This window comes from Clupea harengus, chromosome 6 (genome assembly GCF_900700415.2).
Source record: "Clupea harengus chromosome 6, Ch_v2.0.2, whole genome shotgun sequence".
Taxonomy (NCBI): domain Eukaryota; kingdom Metazoa; phylum Chordata; class Actinopteri; order Clupeiformes; family Clupeidae; genus Clupea; species Clupea harengus.
In genome coordinates this window covers 23,710,635-23,730,764 of record NC_045157.1, presented here as the reverse complement: position 1 = coordinate 23,730,764, position 20,130 = coordinate 23,710,635, and the positions used below count along the sequence as shown (strand labels likewise).

General features: G+C 41.8%; 1 protein-coding gene across 5 annotated transcripts in view; it reads right to left on the bottom strand.

Annotated features, from left to right (window-relative positions):
* Positions 1 to 18,048, bottom strand: part of sox6 (SRY-box transcription factor 6) — a 163,866-nt gene extending 145,818 nt beyond the window's left edge. For 2 of the 5 annotated variants that reach the window (XM_012814927.3, XM_012814924.3), the window contains exons 1-2: positions 15,585 to 15,976; positions 12,675 to 12,783 (exon numbers count right to left, since the gene is read on the bottom strand). Coding sequence is in view for 3 of the 5 variants with exons in the window: in XM_012814924.3 (XP_012670378.2) it covers positions 12,675 to 12,685 (11 nt within the window). In the remaining 2 variants the exon portion in view is untranslated. Of the gene's footprint in view, positions 1 to 12,674; positions 12,784 to 14,530; positions 15,552 to 15,584; positions 15,977 to 17,945 lie in introns of those variants that run through there. The other 3 variants (XM_031569509.2, XM_042708090.1, XM_012814925.3) reach the window with 3 other exon arrangements.
* Between the last annotated feature and the right edge of the window lie 2,082 nt (positions 18,049 to 20,130).

The following is a 20,130-nucleotide window of genomic DNA, read 5'->3' as shown; positions in this document are numbered from 1 at the left end:
GGAGGCTAAGAGGTGGGGGCCAAGACATTGTCGCTGTGTCCCCTACCCCCACCGCTCTGTCATACCAGCCCAGACTGCCATAACACACCAAACCTAATGGGCTTATTCAGAACCTCCATCCACCCTACAGGGATCCAACGATTATTTTCCAAAAAAGAAAAATCCATTTTAAAGTGGTGGTGGCGGCACTAGTCACCAGTGCACAAAAACGTGTATGTGTGTGATGCATTTTTTCCATTATGAAGTTGAGCCTATAGGCCCGCTGTGCATTGATTACAGCACAAGAGAAAGACATGCTCATGACGTCAAGCCCTTAGTCTGGGGCTGGAACACGCAGAAGGTGGCCGGACAATGTCTAGAACAAGAGGGAGTGAAGAGAGAGAGAGAGAGAGAGAGAGAGAGAGAGAAAGAGAGAGAGAGAAAACACTACCCGCAATCCACCCAACTGACTACAATGTCGCCTTTGTGACATAATTCTTCTCACACAGTGGATTTTTCTTTTTTTAGAGGGGGGGGGGGAGAGAGAAATCCCAATTTTCCTATTCCACATCTCCAGTAATAACAACTTACATCACGAACCCTACTATATATCCCATGTTTCAGTGTGCAGTTTTACATTTTCGCAGGGGCCGGTGTGTGTGTATGGGGGGAGGAGGGGGTAAGAAAAACACTGTGGAACAGTTATTATATTCCAATCATGCCCGCGGAGCTCGTTACAGCGTGGCACAGGCCGTGCAAAACCGAAGCGGCTCCTCACCTTCACACCGCGGCCAATAACCACACTCGAGACGGCCCACGGGCCAAGTGTCTGAGAGGGGAGGAAACGAGAGAAGAAGAAAAAACCACACACACAGACAAACCCGCCCTCACCGCCACTGACGGACCCGCGACTCCTCTTAAGGGGTTTCGTTTTTGTGTTGGTTTTCTTTATTCCAAACTGTTAGCGAAATGCAGCGTTTCTTTGCTTCCGACAGTGGTGAAAGTGTGTCAAACATGGCCACCAGGTATGCATCTCTCTTCCCGTCTATCAGTCCTTCTGTCCCCCCCCCGCTACCTCTGCTGTCCATCTGATCAGCCCCTCTTGTGACTTTATCTCTGTCTGTCACTCTCGTTCACTCTGGCTCCTGCTGATTGCGACATGAGGTTAGCATTATCGGCGTTGAAAGCACGACAGGTGGGTCACATGAAAGGTCGCTAATTTTCTTCAGCCAGTGAAACACATGGTTCTCATTATTGCGCAGAAAAACTGTCAAAGCTCCAACAAAAATATCAGGAGGTGTCCACGGCCACTACTGTTCGCCCCGCAATATTTTCAAATATATCTTAGATTACATACGAATATAAATTTCGAGCCAGCGTGTGTTTTGACGGGCGAATCCAGAAGGAAGCGGAGATGTAAATAAATAAAAGTGAAAAATCTGGGCACAAAGAGAGGTGTTTTAACATGAAGGAAACATGATCTACACCATACAAGCAAAACACTCTGTGGGTGCAGGCCGGGTCTTTTGGCAGAGGAGAGGAAACGCAGACACATTTGGTCCACTTTCCTTTTTTTTTAAACATGAAAAAATCATGTAAAATCAGTCAGATTTGCTCACACTAGTATCTTGTCTGCGCCCTTTTTAACTGCTTTTGAAACAACATAACAGTGTCGAGATAAAACTCTGGCATAACACGCAAGGCACGACTACCATGAAAGGCAAACCACCCCTGGCATGCCCTACCTGACACCTTCATGTTTCACACAGCACAGTGTTTAGGCTGAGAGAATTCCATTGCTTAATGATGCCAATGTTAGGAAAAGTGCCCAGCCCAGTGCATGCACAATTGTGTTCTTTATTTTTGAGAAAGAGCAACAAAACACAGGTAACATGTTTTGTGCAACTGGAAACAAGTCTTAAGTGGCTAGAATCCCATTGCACCGTTGCAATAAATTGTCGAAATTGGAAATATCCACTCTTTGGCCGTGAAAAGCCTGAGCGATAAGCAGACTTGAGCCATAAACGCAAAGGAATCTAAGCTTTTTTATGTATAACTCGCGGAGCGCAAAACCATACGCCAGACAAATCAAAAAGAGTAATAGGCAGGTTAGCCACTGTCATTTTAAGGAGGAAGTCAGTTGTGAAATTGTAAAATTGTGAGACCTCACCGTCTATTTTATACTTTGAGAGCGTCCCCAAGAAATGATTCATAAAACGCCTGTATCACATGCCTCAAAGTGGACCTACTTAGATTAAGCTGGGGTGAAAAGGGTGAAAAACCAATGCTCATCCCCTACTTGAAGGTAACTACTAATAATAAGGCTTTTTCTCGCGCCGCTTGGAAAGTGCTGCATACTTTGAAGTTCACAAAAACGCGCAATCCTCACCGTGCTCCCTCTCTCTCTTTATCTCTCTCCTTCTCTCCTTCTCTCTCTCTCTCTCTTTCGCTCTGTCTCTTTGTGCAGAGGGAGGCTCTGAGTGCTATGTGCATTCCTGACGGTTTCAAGTTCAATTTGCTGTGCAAGTGGACAACATTACTCCTGCATGCCAGGCTGATAGCATACGAAAACAAGCGTCACACTCAGTCCATCCCTCGTTTTTTTATAATCAAAGGCAGACATACAAGACCTAAACAGTACTAAATCTGCTCCTCCGAGGGCCCAGCTGAGCAAAGCCACGGAGATTTGCAGTGTTACCCAGACCTGGAGCAAGCGAACCGGGGAGCCCCCATGGCAATATAGGCCGCTATCTCGCACACACACACACACACACACACACACATACACACACACACACACACACACACACACAAACACACACACACATACACATTTTCTGCCCAATAGCCAGAGCAAAAAAGGAAAAAAAGAGGCCCTGATGAAATCTGCTGTGAAGATGATATCATGGCGTGTGGTTACACGGCAGTCTGGCAGAGTCGTCCTGCCGCCGCCGCTGGAAATCCTGCCGAGGGTTTCAGCTCCCCTCTTGCCTCACTCACATCTGAATATTAACCCCCCCCCCCCACACACACACACACTTCTTTTTTTTTCCATCCCCTCCTCCTCCTCCTCCTCCTCCTCATCGACAAAACTGTCTCAATCAGAGTCACTTCCCTCTTTTAATCACAGGGATGTGATTACATCCTAACAATCCCGTCTCGCTGAACTCTTTCAGGGAGCCCCGTGTCACTCAGCTAAAGCTCGCTATGAAATATCGTATTGGGGGAGCTGCCAGGACTCAAAGGGAAAAAGTGCCGCCGACACACTCGAATGACACAGATACTGCTGGCACGCCCGCTGGCACTAATTGAAATTATTACAGGCACTAACATGTGGTACCATGTTTCCTGCAAACTGCCGCCGTCCGAGGCCAAGGCGATGGCTACGGCAGGCGCGCGTTTAACTGAGCCTGGGCTGCTCTCTCTCTGATGTCGGGTAATTGTTTAAACCTGAGTGGAAATGGCAGCACGCCTTCTTACTTCAAGCCAAAAAACCAGCACTCCATACAGCTCCGCTCCTTTCCTCCTCTCCTCCTCTCTCTCACTCTCTCTCTCTCTGTCTCTCTCTCTCTGTCTCTGCCTTTCCCTTTCTAATTCCGTCCAACAGCGACTTCAAGGAAAGCCTCACTGATTCCATGTTCATCTTGGAAGAGCCAGTGCTGGGGATGATCGCGGACCACAAGTTGATAATGATGACGTTTTAATTAGAAGCCTCTCTATGGCCTGGACGGTGGCCCGTGCTCCTCCACCCTGCAGATGGCGAACCAGGAGGAGGACCATCCCGCCCGCCTCGGCAAGCCCTCAGCTCCACCCCTGACCAAAGACACAAAGTGTTCCTCCGCAGTGACGGCCCGCCGCAGCTCCAGGGCCTGGCGTGTGTGTGTGTGTGGCTGTGTGTGTGGCTGTGTGTGTGGCTGTGTGTGTGTGTGTGTGTGTGTGTGTGTGTGTGTGTGTGTGTGTGTGCCATGGTGGCAGGCCCACAGTGGACCTCCCATTTCACACACACTCTCCAATGTGTGCAGAGACACTCTGTCTCTGTCTTTTTTACACACACACACACACACACAAACATACACACCCATGTGCATGCAACATATTCAAACACAGAAAAATAAAAGAAAACAGAACCCCTTCAGTCGTATGTACTATTCACACTTGTGTGCCCACTGAAGACCAGATGGAGTTTGGTCCTCCTAACCTGTCCCTGTGCTGTATTACAGCCGTACCGCACTGAGAGCGACGTGCAAAATAATGTCATCGGCAAAATGGCTTCCAACCAGCACAAATGACGGGTTTCCCATGAGGGAACCAAGCGGAACAGTGCGGCAGGGTAGAAAATACGGGTAGAAAATCAGAGGTCTGCAGCTTGGCTTGTTCATAGAGAGACTTGTCATTTACATGCTGTTGCCTGTGGGCTCCTGTTTTAGTGTGTGTCATAGTTTCAGTTTCCCTGCGAGCCTGGTTAGAGTATGTGCCCGTTTCTACACTGTGTGCTGACTAAGAGAGAGACAGAGAGGTAGAGACAGAGAGAGAGAGAGAGAGAGAGAGAGAGAGAGAGAGGGTGAGTGAGAGAGTGCTAGAGACAGAGAGAGAGAGTACTTCTTCTGAGTGCTCATTGCTCAGTGGAAAAGCGTTGGTGAGCCTGTTGCTGTGCCAGGGTCCTCCCTCTCACTCTGATCTCCTACCAGTTTATATGTTACTATACACTTAGAGACTGGCTGAGCGTGTGTGTGTGTGTGTGTGTGTGTGTGTGTGTGTGTGTGTGTGTGTTGGACACATGTACTTGAGCTGAGCATGGGTGTTGAGCGCGTGCCAGTGTGGGTCTCCTTTACGTTTGTCAGAGAAGATGATGGGTAACGCATGGGAGGCGAAACCACAAGATTTCTCCATCGTTTCAGCACTTTTTTCTTTACCCAACTGACAGGAGAAAAAAAGATTATCAAAGTGGATTCATTTTACAGTTCCACAACAAAAGCTCCAGCAGCCTTGGTTTTCAACAATAAAACAGTAATCCAAAGGTAGAAGGGAGGTGCTTTCACCAAAACCAAACAGAGGCTGTGGTCACTGAGTTCACTAGCTGAAGAACTTTCTTTGTGCAGCGCTGACTCTATTTTTGGGGTCTGTTACATAGAGTTCTGTTCATTACTGTGAGCTGTGACAATTTGAAACGTAAATATCTTCCAAAAAGCCTTTTGTTTCCAAAAAGGAGAACATGTCTGCTCTGAGTTGATGACGAAAAAGCGGATGAGTTATAATTTAATTTACAATTCTTTTCCAATTCATTCAAAGCAAAATGTTATTTTTTTTCCGACATGGTGTTTATACTTCAGTGCGGTTAATATGTGCTGGCGAAACATCTCGTGTCTGTACAATGCCAGTGGACTGGTAAAATGGTGCCACCTTGTCACATGGAACACATTTTACTGATTTATATATATATAAGAGAGACATATATATATATATATATTGACAAAGCTTCTCTAGAATGGAGAAGTCGTCAGCCTATCAGCAGTGTTTTATGTCACGGTGTGTGTGTCTGTGTATGTGTGTACATGTGTATGTCCCTACACATGCAACCATGCACACACAGCTTGTATATCAGGCACCAGTGGAGATGTACATAGTCTATTCACACATTGACAAAGAAATACCAAGTAGCAAATACTGCTTTGAAATGATCCCAACATCATTATTGCCTCAAAGACCTTTGAGCATTCTCAGTTGAGACGATGAGTTTTTAGCCATCGTGACATAGTCAGAGGCAATGCTGTGTGCACGGGCACACACACACACACGTTCTCTTCATCACCCACTCACTCTTTTTCTCTCTCCTCACGGTGGTTTTCAGTCACCACAAGTCTCATCAAAGCCTGTTCATGGAGATCGCCATACAGAGTCAAGTGCTCTCTCTCTCCCTCTATCTCTCTCTCCCTCTCTCTCTCTCTCTCTCTCTCTCTCTCTCTCTCTCTCTCTCTCTCTATATATATATATATATATATATATATATCTCCCTCTCAATCAAACACACTCAGACACAAAATGTGTGAGTTTTAGATTGTCAGTCAGGTTGAGATTCTGAATGTTGGTATTTTCATAACATTTTCATTCTCCCCACTGAAGAGATTGGGGAGAGAGAGAGAGAGAAGAAGGAGAGGGAGAAAGAGAAAGAGAAAGAAATAAAGAAAATAGAGAGCTAGCTTGTGGTTGCATCTGCTGAAGCCATTTTCTCATGACGCATGCTGAAGGCAAAGTACCCTGTAAAACTCCAAGTCGGTGTAAATAATCATGAAACCAGGAAACAAAAGAGCAGGTTTTGGAAGGGAAGAAATATTTCAGCTTAACTACTGTCAGACCTACAGAACAGCCACAGCATTCTTCCCCACCCCCCTTTCTTCCTCTCTCCCTCCCTCCCTCTCTCTCCCTCCCTCCCGTCTTTTGTCACATTAATTTGTTTTTGGCCTAATGCATTATGAGTTTCCACACGAAAACTGTGGGTAATCTTATTTTGGCATAATGTCTTCCTTACTTTTCCATATAATTTCCCAGACTCCTTCAGATATCCTCTTGCTTCTTCCATATGGGAGCAGTTGGAGAGACCAACACTGTGGCTGCTGCTGCCAGTCACTTCACGTTTAATTGTGCTCTAGGAAGCCCCACCACACAGCCAAGAGTCCCTCTCTATCTGACTGATGCCTAGGCTCCACCAACACAGTGTGATATTTTTTATAATATTATTATTTTTCAAGATGCTTAAGAACAGGTAGACAAAATATGACTTTCCCTCATCTCATCATTCAAAGCAGTAATGTGAGCACTGTTCATTTTTTGCCACTTATTTTTCATCGAGGGCAGAATTTAAAAATATTTTTTTGTATTTGTCTGTATGCTAATATATGATTAATGAGGACTTCATATCTTAGGGTCTTACTTTCTCTTTTCTTGTTCAAATAATTTTTTTGTCTTCTTTTGCCATTAAGCACACAAGGAAAACAGAGATTAAGAGTAAACCCCACTGGATGATGAGTTATTTATTCAATACGGCGCACAATGCTGTAAATAAAAACTGAGGCCATGTTCTGAAGTGAAAACTCCTAAACTGAAATATTTACAGTGAATAAAGTACTGTAGTCGCCATCATACGGCATCATGGACCAGTGTTCAACCAGGGGTCTTGCCCAGTAAATCAGGATGCCAGATCACATTACATCAATTAGTGACCCTAAGTCCCTTCAAGACACAATAAAGTTTGTGATCTGTCTTCTGGTGACAGCTTTGCAATGAATGAGGATCACTGCGAATGCTGTGAGTGGTGGACCACTTGTGACACCCACATAAACATGCTATATGTCAGTGTCCACACACACATACACACACACACACACACAAATAATGTACTGCATTTCTCTCGCACTCTCTCCTGCCTTCACATACATGTTGTGCACATGTATGCACACACACACACACACACACACACACACACACACACACACACACACGCACACACACACGCACACACGCACATACTAATTCTGACAAGATGTGTCAGCCAAATAGCTCCCAGCATTGCTTATGCTGGAGTGGAGAGCCCTTTCACAGACGGTCCTGCTTAGTCACAGCTACAGAACATATTTTACATCTCATTTCAGATTGAGCTAGTAGATACCAGGCAAGCTGTCAGCCTCTGCTAACTGGCTAATATCTAATCTCTGTGTGTTTGCAGTGATCTGGGACCCTCTGAAATGGGCCTGGCTACAAGAGCACCACTCTGCAGCGCCACACACACACACAGACCTAGGGAGAGCACCAACCTGTTTTGCCTCCGAGGTGTTAGATTATCAAAGCCCTCACCGGTGAGGTGCAACATATTATGCTCACCATGGCAGACTGTTAAGTCATTCTCGCATGGATAACACAAAACACAAGGAGCTGCATCAAAGCCTTACTTTGAGACAATGCACAGATGGGAAAGTTCGAACCGTTGCTCTTAAAACATATTATATTGGATTTTTAAAATGTCTAGTAGTGTACACACACAGCACATAAAAATGTTCACAGTTATTTGCTAAGAATTGGACTATTTAATGAATTACCCTGCAGAAATTTGTATATTCAACCTGCAGGCATATTTTCAACAATAATCCAGTTAAAAGAAACATGGACTGCTATTCTCCTCTGACCATTAAAGTCCATCGATTGAAATGAATGGTGTTAACTTTTGCTGTGATATTTTCAGAGGCTGCAAAGTCCTTGGCATCACACCGCCCAGAGGGGGAGGAAAATCCAACACAATGGGAGGATCACAAGGAACGATGGCTTTGTGCATGAGCCTCATTGAGCCCCAAGCTACAGTAATCTCTCACCCCAAGACAGATCTGAAGAGTTCCAAGAATTCAGGAAGAATAAGGCACTAAAAAAATTACCAACAGCCCAATAGGAATCCAAAAGGGACGACCGCTCGCTATTATTTTGGCCAAGGTCATACAGCGCTTAAAATGAGATGAGGAATAATTTACATTATGAAGTGAGGATGAGTTGCCGATGAATGCGACAGAAAAGAATGTCATAACAGCTAATGATACCCAGCATACAAATACTGTAAAAGCACCAGCATCACTCATTCATGTAACGAGAGAGAGGAAAGAAAAAAGGCCTGACTGCCTGCCAAATCATGTTTTCTGAAACAGGCAAAAGAAAGAGGAAGGGCCACAACAAGAGGTTAGGGAAAAAAGGAAAACTAACTTTGTCTTGAAATGGTTTTGGCTCGAGGACAGCTGCTCCGCAAAAGAGCATGGACTGGCATAAACATTTGTACAAAATTATAAGTGTATTTGGAGAAGCATGCAGGAGTCAACCGCCCGCACACGGCTGCACGATCCTGACAACCTCCGCCTCAGCGCACACACACACACACACAGGCTCGAAACCACTGTTTTAATTACTGCCAGCCTGCACAGTGGGCCTCTTTGATATGGAAATAGCCTGCGATCTTCATATGCACTGCAGAAATCTGCCTCTGATTCATAAAAAACAATGAGCAACACTAGAGCATCGTACCTGATTGTGCTGATTACAGATGCCCCGAAAGAAATAAGCTTTCTTCTGTCAAAAACACACATCCCAGACCCCTCCAATTAATTCTACATATTTATGTGTGCTTTAGAAGAGGGAGCGGAGGGCTATTTACTGTCAAACCACTAACACTACTGGAAATCTGCAGCTACATATAATCATGCACCACTTTCCTGTGAATAATTAGCTTTCTAGGTTAGGCAGAACTCAAAACGACATAATTACCCAGGTTTAGATTTACAGGGTATCTGTTGCCTATGTTCATCAGATTGACATTGTTCATATAGACCAGCCGGTGAATCCTATCCATTTGCACTCTATCTAAAAATAAAAACCAAAGATTTGCATGTCATAATCTTATCGAGAGCATTTGTGACCAGTCGTTTTACACTGGCATGCAGCTATCGCAGAAATTCATTTTAACGTCCTCCGTCGCTGCCATGTTTCTCAGGCCACTCTGGCACGAGGAGAGGGCGAGCGGTGTGATGAGCGCAGTGCGCCACGCCGCTCCGCACCGAGCTGCGCCGAGCCGAGCGTGAGGCTCTCTTTCAGCACATCCTTCTGCTCCAGTGGAGCACAGGTGCAGATGGCTCCCACTGCTCAGGCAGAGATGCACTCTTCATTTATAAAGAGACTACAGGAATCAAAGACCGCGCGCTCAATTTTCTATTCTTGGACAAGGAGAAATCCGTACCCAAGGTTAGCAAAAGGGTGAAAGAGAGGGAGCGAGAGAGAGAGAGAGAGAAAGAAAGAGAGAGAGGGGGGAAAACAATGAAAGCCCTTAAAAAGAAGCAATCCATTTGAGCAAGGACTGTGGTTAAAACACATGCCAAACTGTATTGCTATGCTACAAGTCTTACATGTGCCGTAGATTTAGCCTCTTTTTTCTCTGAGGCAAGACTGCAATTTGGGCGTGTTGTTGAGCCACAGATAAGTATAGGCTAGCTAATTTGTACTTATGGTGTGGAAATAAATACTTATGGCTAATGTTAAAGGTGCACACACAAGACCATAAAGCTATTTATTCATTTATCTATTATATTATTGTCATGTTTTTCCAGGTGATAACTTTGACCACACCTCCAATAAAGACACTCCATCGTCCTATCAAACAATCACAATTTAAGTGTGATTCCAATACAGCAACTCAATAACTATGTGCTAATGTTTTTACTAATGTTGCTAATGTTGCTTGAGCAAATAACACTGAAATCAACTGCCCTCAAATCACATGATTACAAACTGACTGAAAACATATGGCACTGGAAAATCTGTACCAACAGGCAGGCCATTTGCAAATCAGATGACAAGTGGATATCTTCTATGCTGAAGCTATTTCCTCAGATATGGCTAACACAAATGTCACAACTGCGTATTCCTTTATAGTACTCCTCTGAAGTTGCAGTGCTGGAACAAAGCTACTTTTAATTAGAGACTGGCTGATGCGCAGTAGCAATGGATTTTTATCAGACTGAGGCTTGGTCTCTGAATAATGCAGGGGAGAATCTTGAAAAATTTCACCACAAAAGAGAGCCTCTCTAATAAGCATATTGCCATCGGTTTTGATCATTGTTGAGATATTCCACCGCAAATTAGCTAACACTTATAAAGACAGATGTCACAACATGTGCTGCCACATTTATTAGCCCGCTCAATTCCTCCCCCTCGGCTGCCAGGCTCCTTACCTTTAGCAGACCTGCTGTTGTTTACCCCTCTCATGTTGTTTATCATTAGTGCCTCACTGCCATCCCAGTTAGCCTCAAACACACAGGCAGGCACACTTAGGGCGTACCTGGGCAAAGTCTGTAGCTACTGCTATTAGCCATCGCCTCTCGAATTGGCCTTTTTTAACACACACACACACACACACACACACACACACACACACACACACACACACACACACACACACACGCAGACACACTGTACATCCCTGGGGTGCTGTGATCACTCGTGTGTGGTGAAATCTCTCACACCCCTCCAAGTTCCAGAGACAATGTGGATAAAATCCCAATATCATATCCTAATCGGATGTGACTGGCCAGTGAAAAGCTATGGGTGTCACCCTCTCACTTCATTTTCACACAAGTCAGTGTGTGTAATGATTTGGAAATATGGCACAGTGTTAGTTATTTCATACTAGAATACAACGTAGCATTAAAAAACATTTAGTAGAAAAACATTGTAAATAAGGTTGTAAAAGAGACCAAATGACCAGCACCTCTTTGATAGCCTAGAGAAGACTGTGATCCCAAAAGATCAGTCTTTTTCATGCTTTCAACATTATTACTGCTACATGTTATGCCAGTCATAATATAATTCTGATGCAAGGAATTCAGTTTGGCAAGGATATTATCCATGGATAACACAGTTATAAGGAGAGTTGAGCTATAAAACTGAACCTAAAAAATTTGCGCTCAATTCATCTCAGAGATCCAGGCAAGGCAGTGACAGAAGGATAAAACATATTGTGAAACCGTTAAGTTCTTTCTTCCCTGCACTTTCAGGGAGACTTGGATATGTATACGGAAATGTCATGTTATTTCTTAAGTACATTGAGACTACTAATAAAAATTGTTTTAGTTGTACTCGCCTCTTTGCAAAAAAGACAGCACTTAAACTATATCAGAGTAGTCTGCATACCAATGAAAAAAACTTAATTAGTTAACCACCTAAAACTGACAGTAATTATTGTCACTTTCTGTCAAATAACTTGAAGACGTGAAATGTGGAACTCTATAAACAAAGGGCGAATTAATGTAAAATGAAGCTTGATGTTCAGAAATTAAATAACTCGTCAGCAACTCAGGCCATAGACCACAGATGTAGAAATGCAAAAAAAATCAGTATTCAATGTTAATTTACTGATTCAATTTTTGACTGCTAATGCATTTTGCAGCTGCCAACCAGGAAACACTTGTCCCAAAGGAGGACATCTACATTCACTTAGGAGTCATGCACATCACTCTAATATCAGCTCGGCCATTCAACCTTATGATACTGCTTGACATTTATGGTATGCAAAATACGAACCAGCTGAAGAAATCCATATTTTAAAATTCCTACTAAACTTTGACAATTCCCTTGAGAAGAGTAAAACACCTCTGATGTGACTTTTCTTTGCTTTGCTTTGCTCAAACGCTAGCATATCACCACAGCACAAGTCTGCTAACAACCTCGTCAGCCACCTCATAGCCACACACTAAAAAGGGAGCTGATTATTTCCCGTTATGTATTTTTGTGAGGAATAATCATGATTTACTGTTGATCTCAATCGTACTTCGATCTAAAGGCCAACAGAAGAGTAAATAAGCTCTCTAAAATGCAAATGTGTTTGTTTCAAAATAGCTCATGCAGCTGTGACTTGAACAACACCAAATTCACCACACTGGTAAACTTCTTGTGCATTACAGCCTTCGTTGTTCTGAGTGACTATTGGTTAATTAATGTCATGTCAAAGTGCACCGACCTGTGTCAAATCAAGCATCAAAGATCAACACAGACGTGCGCATCCTTGCGCTTTCCTTATACGGGCTCTATTTAAGCGAGCTAGTCATCATAGAAGAAAAAAAGTGCGCAGCACACGTTTTCCGCATGTAAGCTCTGTTAACAATCTCTGAACTTACTGGCACCACATGCGTCAGCGCGTCGATATCTCTCCTCCGGACCAGCAAGGAAATGCACTGCACTCGCGTAAAACCACAAGTTCCTCCCCAAATCCACGTGCAGATAGCCCTACGAAACAGACACGGGAGGGGTACATGTAAGACTGGAGTTCATTCTGGGGGAAAAGGCTCAGCTCCTGAAAATATGACTGTCAGTCGATGAACATCCTGTATATTCTTACTACAAATACAAAAAATATAACAGGGAAAAAATAACACAATACAAAGACTAAGAGAAATGAGAGGATATGAAAATAAATACCATAATTCCTTTATAAAGAAAGAAAGCAATTCAGTAAATATTGTAATCACGGTTCATCTGCATCATATACACAACATGGAAATACAAACACCGTTGTTGTCCTTAAAGACAATTTATCAGAGACCAATTATGTATTTAATACAGGCTCATATTTGCTTTGTTTGATTTTTTTTTAAATGCCATGGCGCTTACGGATAAAAATCAAAATCTTTGGAATTTGCAATTTGTGGGAAAAAAGAGTTAATAATTATGAAACGTTTAAATGATAGGAGAATGTGAAAGACACTGTAAATTATTGCGTGTTTGGATTAATGGTCAATGAAGTTCAAAGGCTAGGTGAAACAATCACGAACTGTCAATCAAAAGGTCCATTTTCTCAATACATTCGAGCAGTCAGAGACAAACTGGCTGGGGTGAATAGAGTCTCTCCTATTGAGAGGCCAGACAGTGCAGCATATCCCTGTATAGCAATCAGGACAATGTGCTGAATTGGCAGTCTAATAATAAATGTGCCATTTAGACTTCCATTGGGCTCCAGTGCCACCTTACCTTATGAGGGAACTTCTACTCAGAGCTAACAGCAACTGTTCAAAACAAAATGCCATTACGGGATCAACTTCTCCCCAACAGTGGGACAAGCCAGGGGATTGTTTTTCAAACAGCCTCTCTCACTTCAGACAAGAATGTATTATTAGACACCGGGTTATTCTTACAGACTGGACACAATTTCCAAGGGGGAAAAACGAGAAAAGTTAAGCTGTGTTTAATTAAGGTGTCGGATTCCGCCTATCCAAGAGAACAACAAAGCTTTTGTGCATGTTTCAGCGGTAAAGGAAAAAAGTGGAATACGCAATATATTTTTTCTCCATGACGGTGGTCACTGAATTGTATTTTCACTATAACCGATCTCTATTTTTATATTTTTCTCTATTTTTCCAACATTTGCGCAATAATCAATCAGCTTGAAAAACAGCTTGCAACATCGGTTCCCGAATAAAAAAGTGGCAACTGTCAATAAATTCATGCTACATCGCACAAAGTTTTAACAAAAGTATTATCTGTTGGACAGAACTCGACAATAAAGTGTATCGATTACTACGGCTCAGAGACGACTAATTTGGGTTTAAACACCCTATACAGAAACAGCGTTAGGTCTTTCACGAAGGCTAAAGTGTGATTGATTTTCAGGTTTGCCTTATTGATACCAGGGCAATTTAAAAAAAAATCTGTTTATGTCTAAAGCATGATGAAATAGATCTACACGAAATTATTGCCTTGTGCTTTGGTCTTTGAACAAACACATACATGGTACTGCTATGATCAAAATTCGTGTGTGATAAAATGACAGTTCTGTCGTTTTACTTCACTTACTGATCCTCTTCATGAAATGAAAATGATATTAACAAAAATAGCAAACAAAATATGCAATTGAGATTAATAGCAAAATAGCTCAAATTGGATATGTGTGAAATAACGACAATATGACAATATGCAACATATAACCTATGAAGCTACTTAAAATCCTTGAGGTAGAGAAGTAGAGAAGGCTACTTACAACGCACTGTTTAGAAAGTTCGCAGGCTAAAGGAAGCCTGTTTGTCCAGGTTGAGTATTGTCTTTGAATGGATCAGGCGGTGGATGAAGAGTTGATTATAATTTATGGCTTATGCATTCTTCTAAGGTCAATTCGCCTGACCTCAAGCGAAAGTTAAGTCAGGGAGATTTTTAAGCGCATACAGGGACAATTAACCCTTGTAATTTGCATATGAGCTAAATGTTGCGCGGTCCACTAACAAAATGTTTAGAGTAAACAATACAAGCTCTTCCAAGATACATCGTATTAATTACTTCGAAGGAAACTTTTAGCGCGTTAAACCTCGTAACTGCAGAACAGGAGCACACAATTTCGAAACACACCCGTTATTGTCAATGAATAGTACCGCTCTGTGGACAAACGTGAAATTGCTTCCCACCGAGGGAAGTTCACCAAGCATCCGGATACTAACCTCGTCCCAATACGCCGATATTTTAGTGAGGGTTTTGTCACTTGTATATGGTCTAATTACAAGAAGCAATTTCAAGTGTGTTAACCAGTAGATTTGCGCATCAACTGAAGCGTCCGCTGGTGCTGCCGAGGCAATCGTCCGTAGCCCGCTGCGAATGCGCACAATAAAACAGGCTACACATAACACATTATACAAAGACGAAGAGGGCGCACGGATGAAAAGTTTGGCTAACTTTTAAAACTGTCATCCCTAAGGGAAACATAAGAAATAAGAGAAATCCGACTCGTATGGCAATCGTGGCCAGCAGCGCCTTTCTACGCCTGTAAGCCCGTGTCTGCTGTTAACACTGAGTAGCCTAGGTCTCGTAAGGAAAATACGATAGCCTTATTATGCGTGCAAACAAAAATAAAAACGTAGATGGCCGTCCATCGATAACACCAATCTAAATGAACAGTACCAAGAAGAACATAGTCTAATTTTGAATGGAATGTGAGAATGAGTAAGCAATACAGTTACAGATGAAGAAAAATAAGCTAGAAGGCACTCAGAATTAAGGTTAACACGGAATCACGAAACAACAGGTTCCAACAAAAACAAGTTTACCTGAATATAGTCAGAGTACCAAAGACAACGCTGGTCTTCGTCGTATCCCGTTTCAATATAGGAATTTTAGAAATAACGATTGTAATCTGCTGAGCAAAGAGAAGAAACTAAAGTCTACTGTTGTTCCCCTGACCATAGAAAGGGAATCCCGTTCTTACTGCGAAGTTCAACTGTCAAAACTGCAAGGAGCTGTTGTTACTACCTATCTTAGTTGTCTCCCCTCTCCCTTTCACAGAAACAAGAGAAGACGATGGTTAGTGCTGTCAATCTTGGCAATCAATGCGAGCGGCCATGTCGCAACTATTCAAAGCATTTCCCGTCGTGCAACATCAGAAAGTGAGTGGCCAGGGCATTGATCTGAGGAAGGCAAAGAGGCAGGGCTCCCCCTCCCAGACAAGAGATGCAAGAGTGAGAGAGCGAGCGAGAGAGAGAGCAAGAGAGTGAGACTTCTCTCCTCTTACATATGGACACATATCTTTTATTAAATTATATAGAAATTGAAGGTGAGCTCAATGCATTATATTTCCTTGCAGGCCTAGTGTTATATGAGCCGTTTTAACCAAGTAGTTCATATTATAAAGCACCTTAAAACACGTAATCGCAAAGGGGAATAACAATGACCAGTCGCAAATGCAAATAGTGTCATTTGTGAAACAATATGCCCATTTGTTGCGGTTATGTCTATTTTTTTTTCGAGAGAGAGGTGATTATAACTTCCTTAGATGTATTATGTCTGCAGAGCCTCTTGTAGAGGTTTTAGTGAAGTAACTATTCAGCAGGCTACTCTTTGCAGATTGAAATCCGCGACAACTGCAATTCAGAGATCGATTTCATGGTGAATTGTGAGCTACCCAAACATTTAGTCAGGTAAAGGTGATATTGTAGGTCTTTTACAATACTGGGTCAATTCAATCAAACACAGCGTTTATTGCAGTGAGTTGACCTATAGGCTCTTTACTGTCTACTACCCGATGCTGGTGGCTTGTGCGAATTGCACCATTCAAGCTTTGACAGTCGGTGATTCTGACTATCAGAGAGACACGCACTGACCATAACATTTTGGTTAAGTGTCACTGACATTACCGTGAATATTTTCTTTCACTCACAATATGGAGAATTCTTCAAATGTATGTGGTAGTGTACATTTCATTTATAAGTTAAAACGGCACCACAAAAAGCCTTGAGGTTTATGTATCGGTAAAATGCGGAGAATAAAACGACCGAAAAAGTCATCCATACAGTTGGAAACATAGTTTTGTGTGTGCACTACCTTGCACAACTAAAGAAAAAGTCTGTGATCTGTACACACGATCAATGCCAACTGAATGGTATTTCAGTGCGTTGTAACAACACAATTTCTCAATATGTTTCTCCAGTCAAATGACGGAATTTGTTCAAACACAAATACCAAGTGTGGCAGGATAAAGTCGATTAAAGAGAAACTGTATAAGCCCATAGATTACGACTATTTATAGACCTATATCCTTCTGTTACTATATATAAGAGACTACAAATAAGAGACATTACTTACTTAACCTGCTACTATAATAGATATCAGGACTTGTAACTTTATTTTAAATCCCAAACCCCTACTTTTCATCACAAGGAAGAAACAATCGGAGCAGAGTCCGGGGAACAATTTTCTTTAATTAAACTAACATGTTTCCTGACATGTCAATCTGATAGTTCGTAGGAAATTGTGCAGTAACATTTATAGGCGGCTGTTTTAATGGGTATCGATCATCACTTAACTTCCACGTAAAGCCTACTTTGTGGCGAGATGCTGACCTTCTTCTATAAATATACATTATGGACTGAAAATTACTTTGCATCAGAACTTTGTCCAAGCCCACTGGACTTACACTAAAGCCAATCATTTTCAGCAAAACATCTTAACACGTCTTTTCCATCTAAGAATTGTATTGGAGGGATCGGTGGTCCAACTGATTATATCGTTTGCACATATAGATTTTTTTCCTCTACATGGCACATAGAAGTTTCAGATTGGTCATGTATTCCAGCATGTATTCCAGACTGCATTACACACTCTTCTGTGGACTGTCTTTTGACACATTTTAAATAATCATCATGTCCTCGAACATTCCCATAATGAAAGAATGAGGAATTTAGTTCTCCCTGTTTTAGCATGCCGACTGAATCTACTACAATAAACAGTGGAAACTAAATACCTACTTTGTCAGTAAAATAAAACTTAGAAGTCCTCAAAAGTCTATTTCAGTATTGGAGAAACACTATGAAAGACATGCACATAATTTATCGGCGCAGCAGTCCACATGGCAAGCGATATTGCAAATAATATGAAAACAATAGTTTACATTGATAATACAGTGTTGTACTTACAATGACAGGGACAGATGCAGAAGGAAATGCTGTTTGTTCACTGAAGAGTCACATAGGGCTGAGAGGGAGGGAGAAATAGAGAGAGAGGGAGAGAGTGAGGGAAAGAGAGAGAGAGAGGGAGCGAGTGAGAGAGAAAGATAGAGAGAGGGAGCGAGTGAGGAGGAGAGAGAATTGAAGACATAGGGGGCATGCCAGAATAGATATCCTTTCACAACATCTCATCACATCTGTTCCTGCTCTTGTCTGTCTTTCATTTTCACATTTTCACATTCCCTTTGTTCCTGGGAAAACCATATCCACACGTCACATCTCATCCCTTGATTTTCATCTGCACCAAACTGAAGATAAATTATTTAAAACAGAGCTTTGGCTTCACGGCAATAAACCTTTTGCACTTAAAACTTTTCTCCATCCATGACTGTATTGTAATATATTTGCGTTGACATCAAGATTTTCAAAGTACAAAAAAGTAATCAGGACGGTTTTCATATTGCTTTTCATGTCCTGATTGATCCACTTTAGTAAGCAACATTTTAGATCTGCCATGATCTTTTTGGCATTATCTCTTGTAGAGTATGACTCCTCACAAAAATAAGAACTTAACCTTATGTTTTTGTACAAATACAAGACAAGTTTCTCCCCAAGTCTTGAGGAAACACTATCTGCACTGGATGTTTTCTCAGGAAGAAAGGGTGAACGGAGACGCTTCGCACGTATAAAGTCAACATTTTAAATGTTTCGAAACTTTACAAAAAGGTAAGAAAACACGTTTCAAATATACATAAAAAAATGGCTATAAATCTGTAGTATCGTTTTTTACATCCAGTGTATCAACAATTTGACATCTAACATCAGTCATTAAGTAGGTCTAAAAGTGAATTTATTTTAAATGGTTCCTCAAAACAGAAATTCGACGAGCAAGAACAATATCACAGAAATCGACGCATAACCAGACTTTAAAGTTCTAGGTCATTTTCTATCATGGTCAGGTAGGCTACAGTAGGAGCGGATGAGTGGAATTGGTGTGACTTAGACGCCACCCTTCGTTCAATTTGGGAACTACACAAATCATCAGCTGCACAATTTTGGTAGCTCTACTGTGTAAAGCTGTGTATCCAATTTAGGATAACAATCCATTGCCACAGTTTCCAAACAATATACACATTTTTAAGGTCTAACAATTGGTTGTGAATCTATAGGTAAAAGCATAAGTGGACACAGAGTTGTGAAGATATATATTTCTTTTAACTGTATTATGTTTAGCACATACATTTACACAATTTATATTTATACCTTTTTAAATTTCATATTACAGTATTGTCTTGTTTCAGAAATGATGATGTATAAAAGGTCTGCACGTTGACTCATAAATTTGAAATTAGTGTCCGAAGCCAAATTACAATTTTAGTTCAGCATTACATTTTATCTGGAAAATAAAACATAGAGTAAAAATACGATGTACTGTCTCTGAAAAAAAAACAGCAGTGAATACACATTCTGTTATAGTTATTTTCTTTTGAGGGGTCTTATCAACTCTCAATGCATCTGCTTGTCTGTATTGTTAGATAAACATGCCCTCTATGAGGTCATTAGGATCTTGTAATGTGGTGAAAGGCCACACATGTGCAGGTTAAAGCCTTGGTCTTACCAACTGTAGCAGCCCAGCTTGTTAGGGAGGAGGCAGTGTGCATCACATTAGCATATGATGAGAGGCTTTGATGCAACTTGAAATGCAAGTCTACTCTATTAATATTTTAAAGGGACTGCATAAAAATCAACATTTTTGTTACATTAAATTAACATGTGTTCTCCTCCAATTCTGCATGTTTAATTAGAGAGCACTATTCTGTCAGACGAACTAAGCCAACTGCTATATGATTTGTTGTGATTACTTGAGAACTAGATAACAACACTTCACAAAAATCTGTCTAGAGCCTGAAGTGCAGCGTGTCACTGAAGGAAGGAAGAAGAAAAAAACACCTTGAGACTGACATGATCATCCGCATTACAAAAATCATGTTGCACATTTTAAACACTGGCTCAAAGGTTGCATGCTCTATAGTCAAACTCATAGTAGCATTACGTAGGTGTGTGTGTGTATGTGTGTGTGTGTGTGTGTGTGTGTGTATGTGTGTATGTGTGTTGTGTTGGTGTGTTTGAGAAAGGTGTTCTTCTAGAGTTTCAG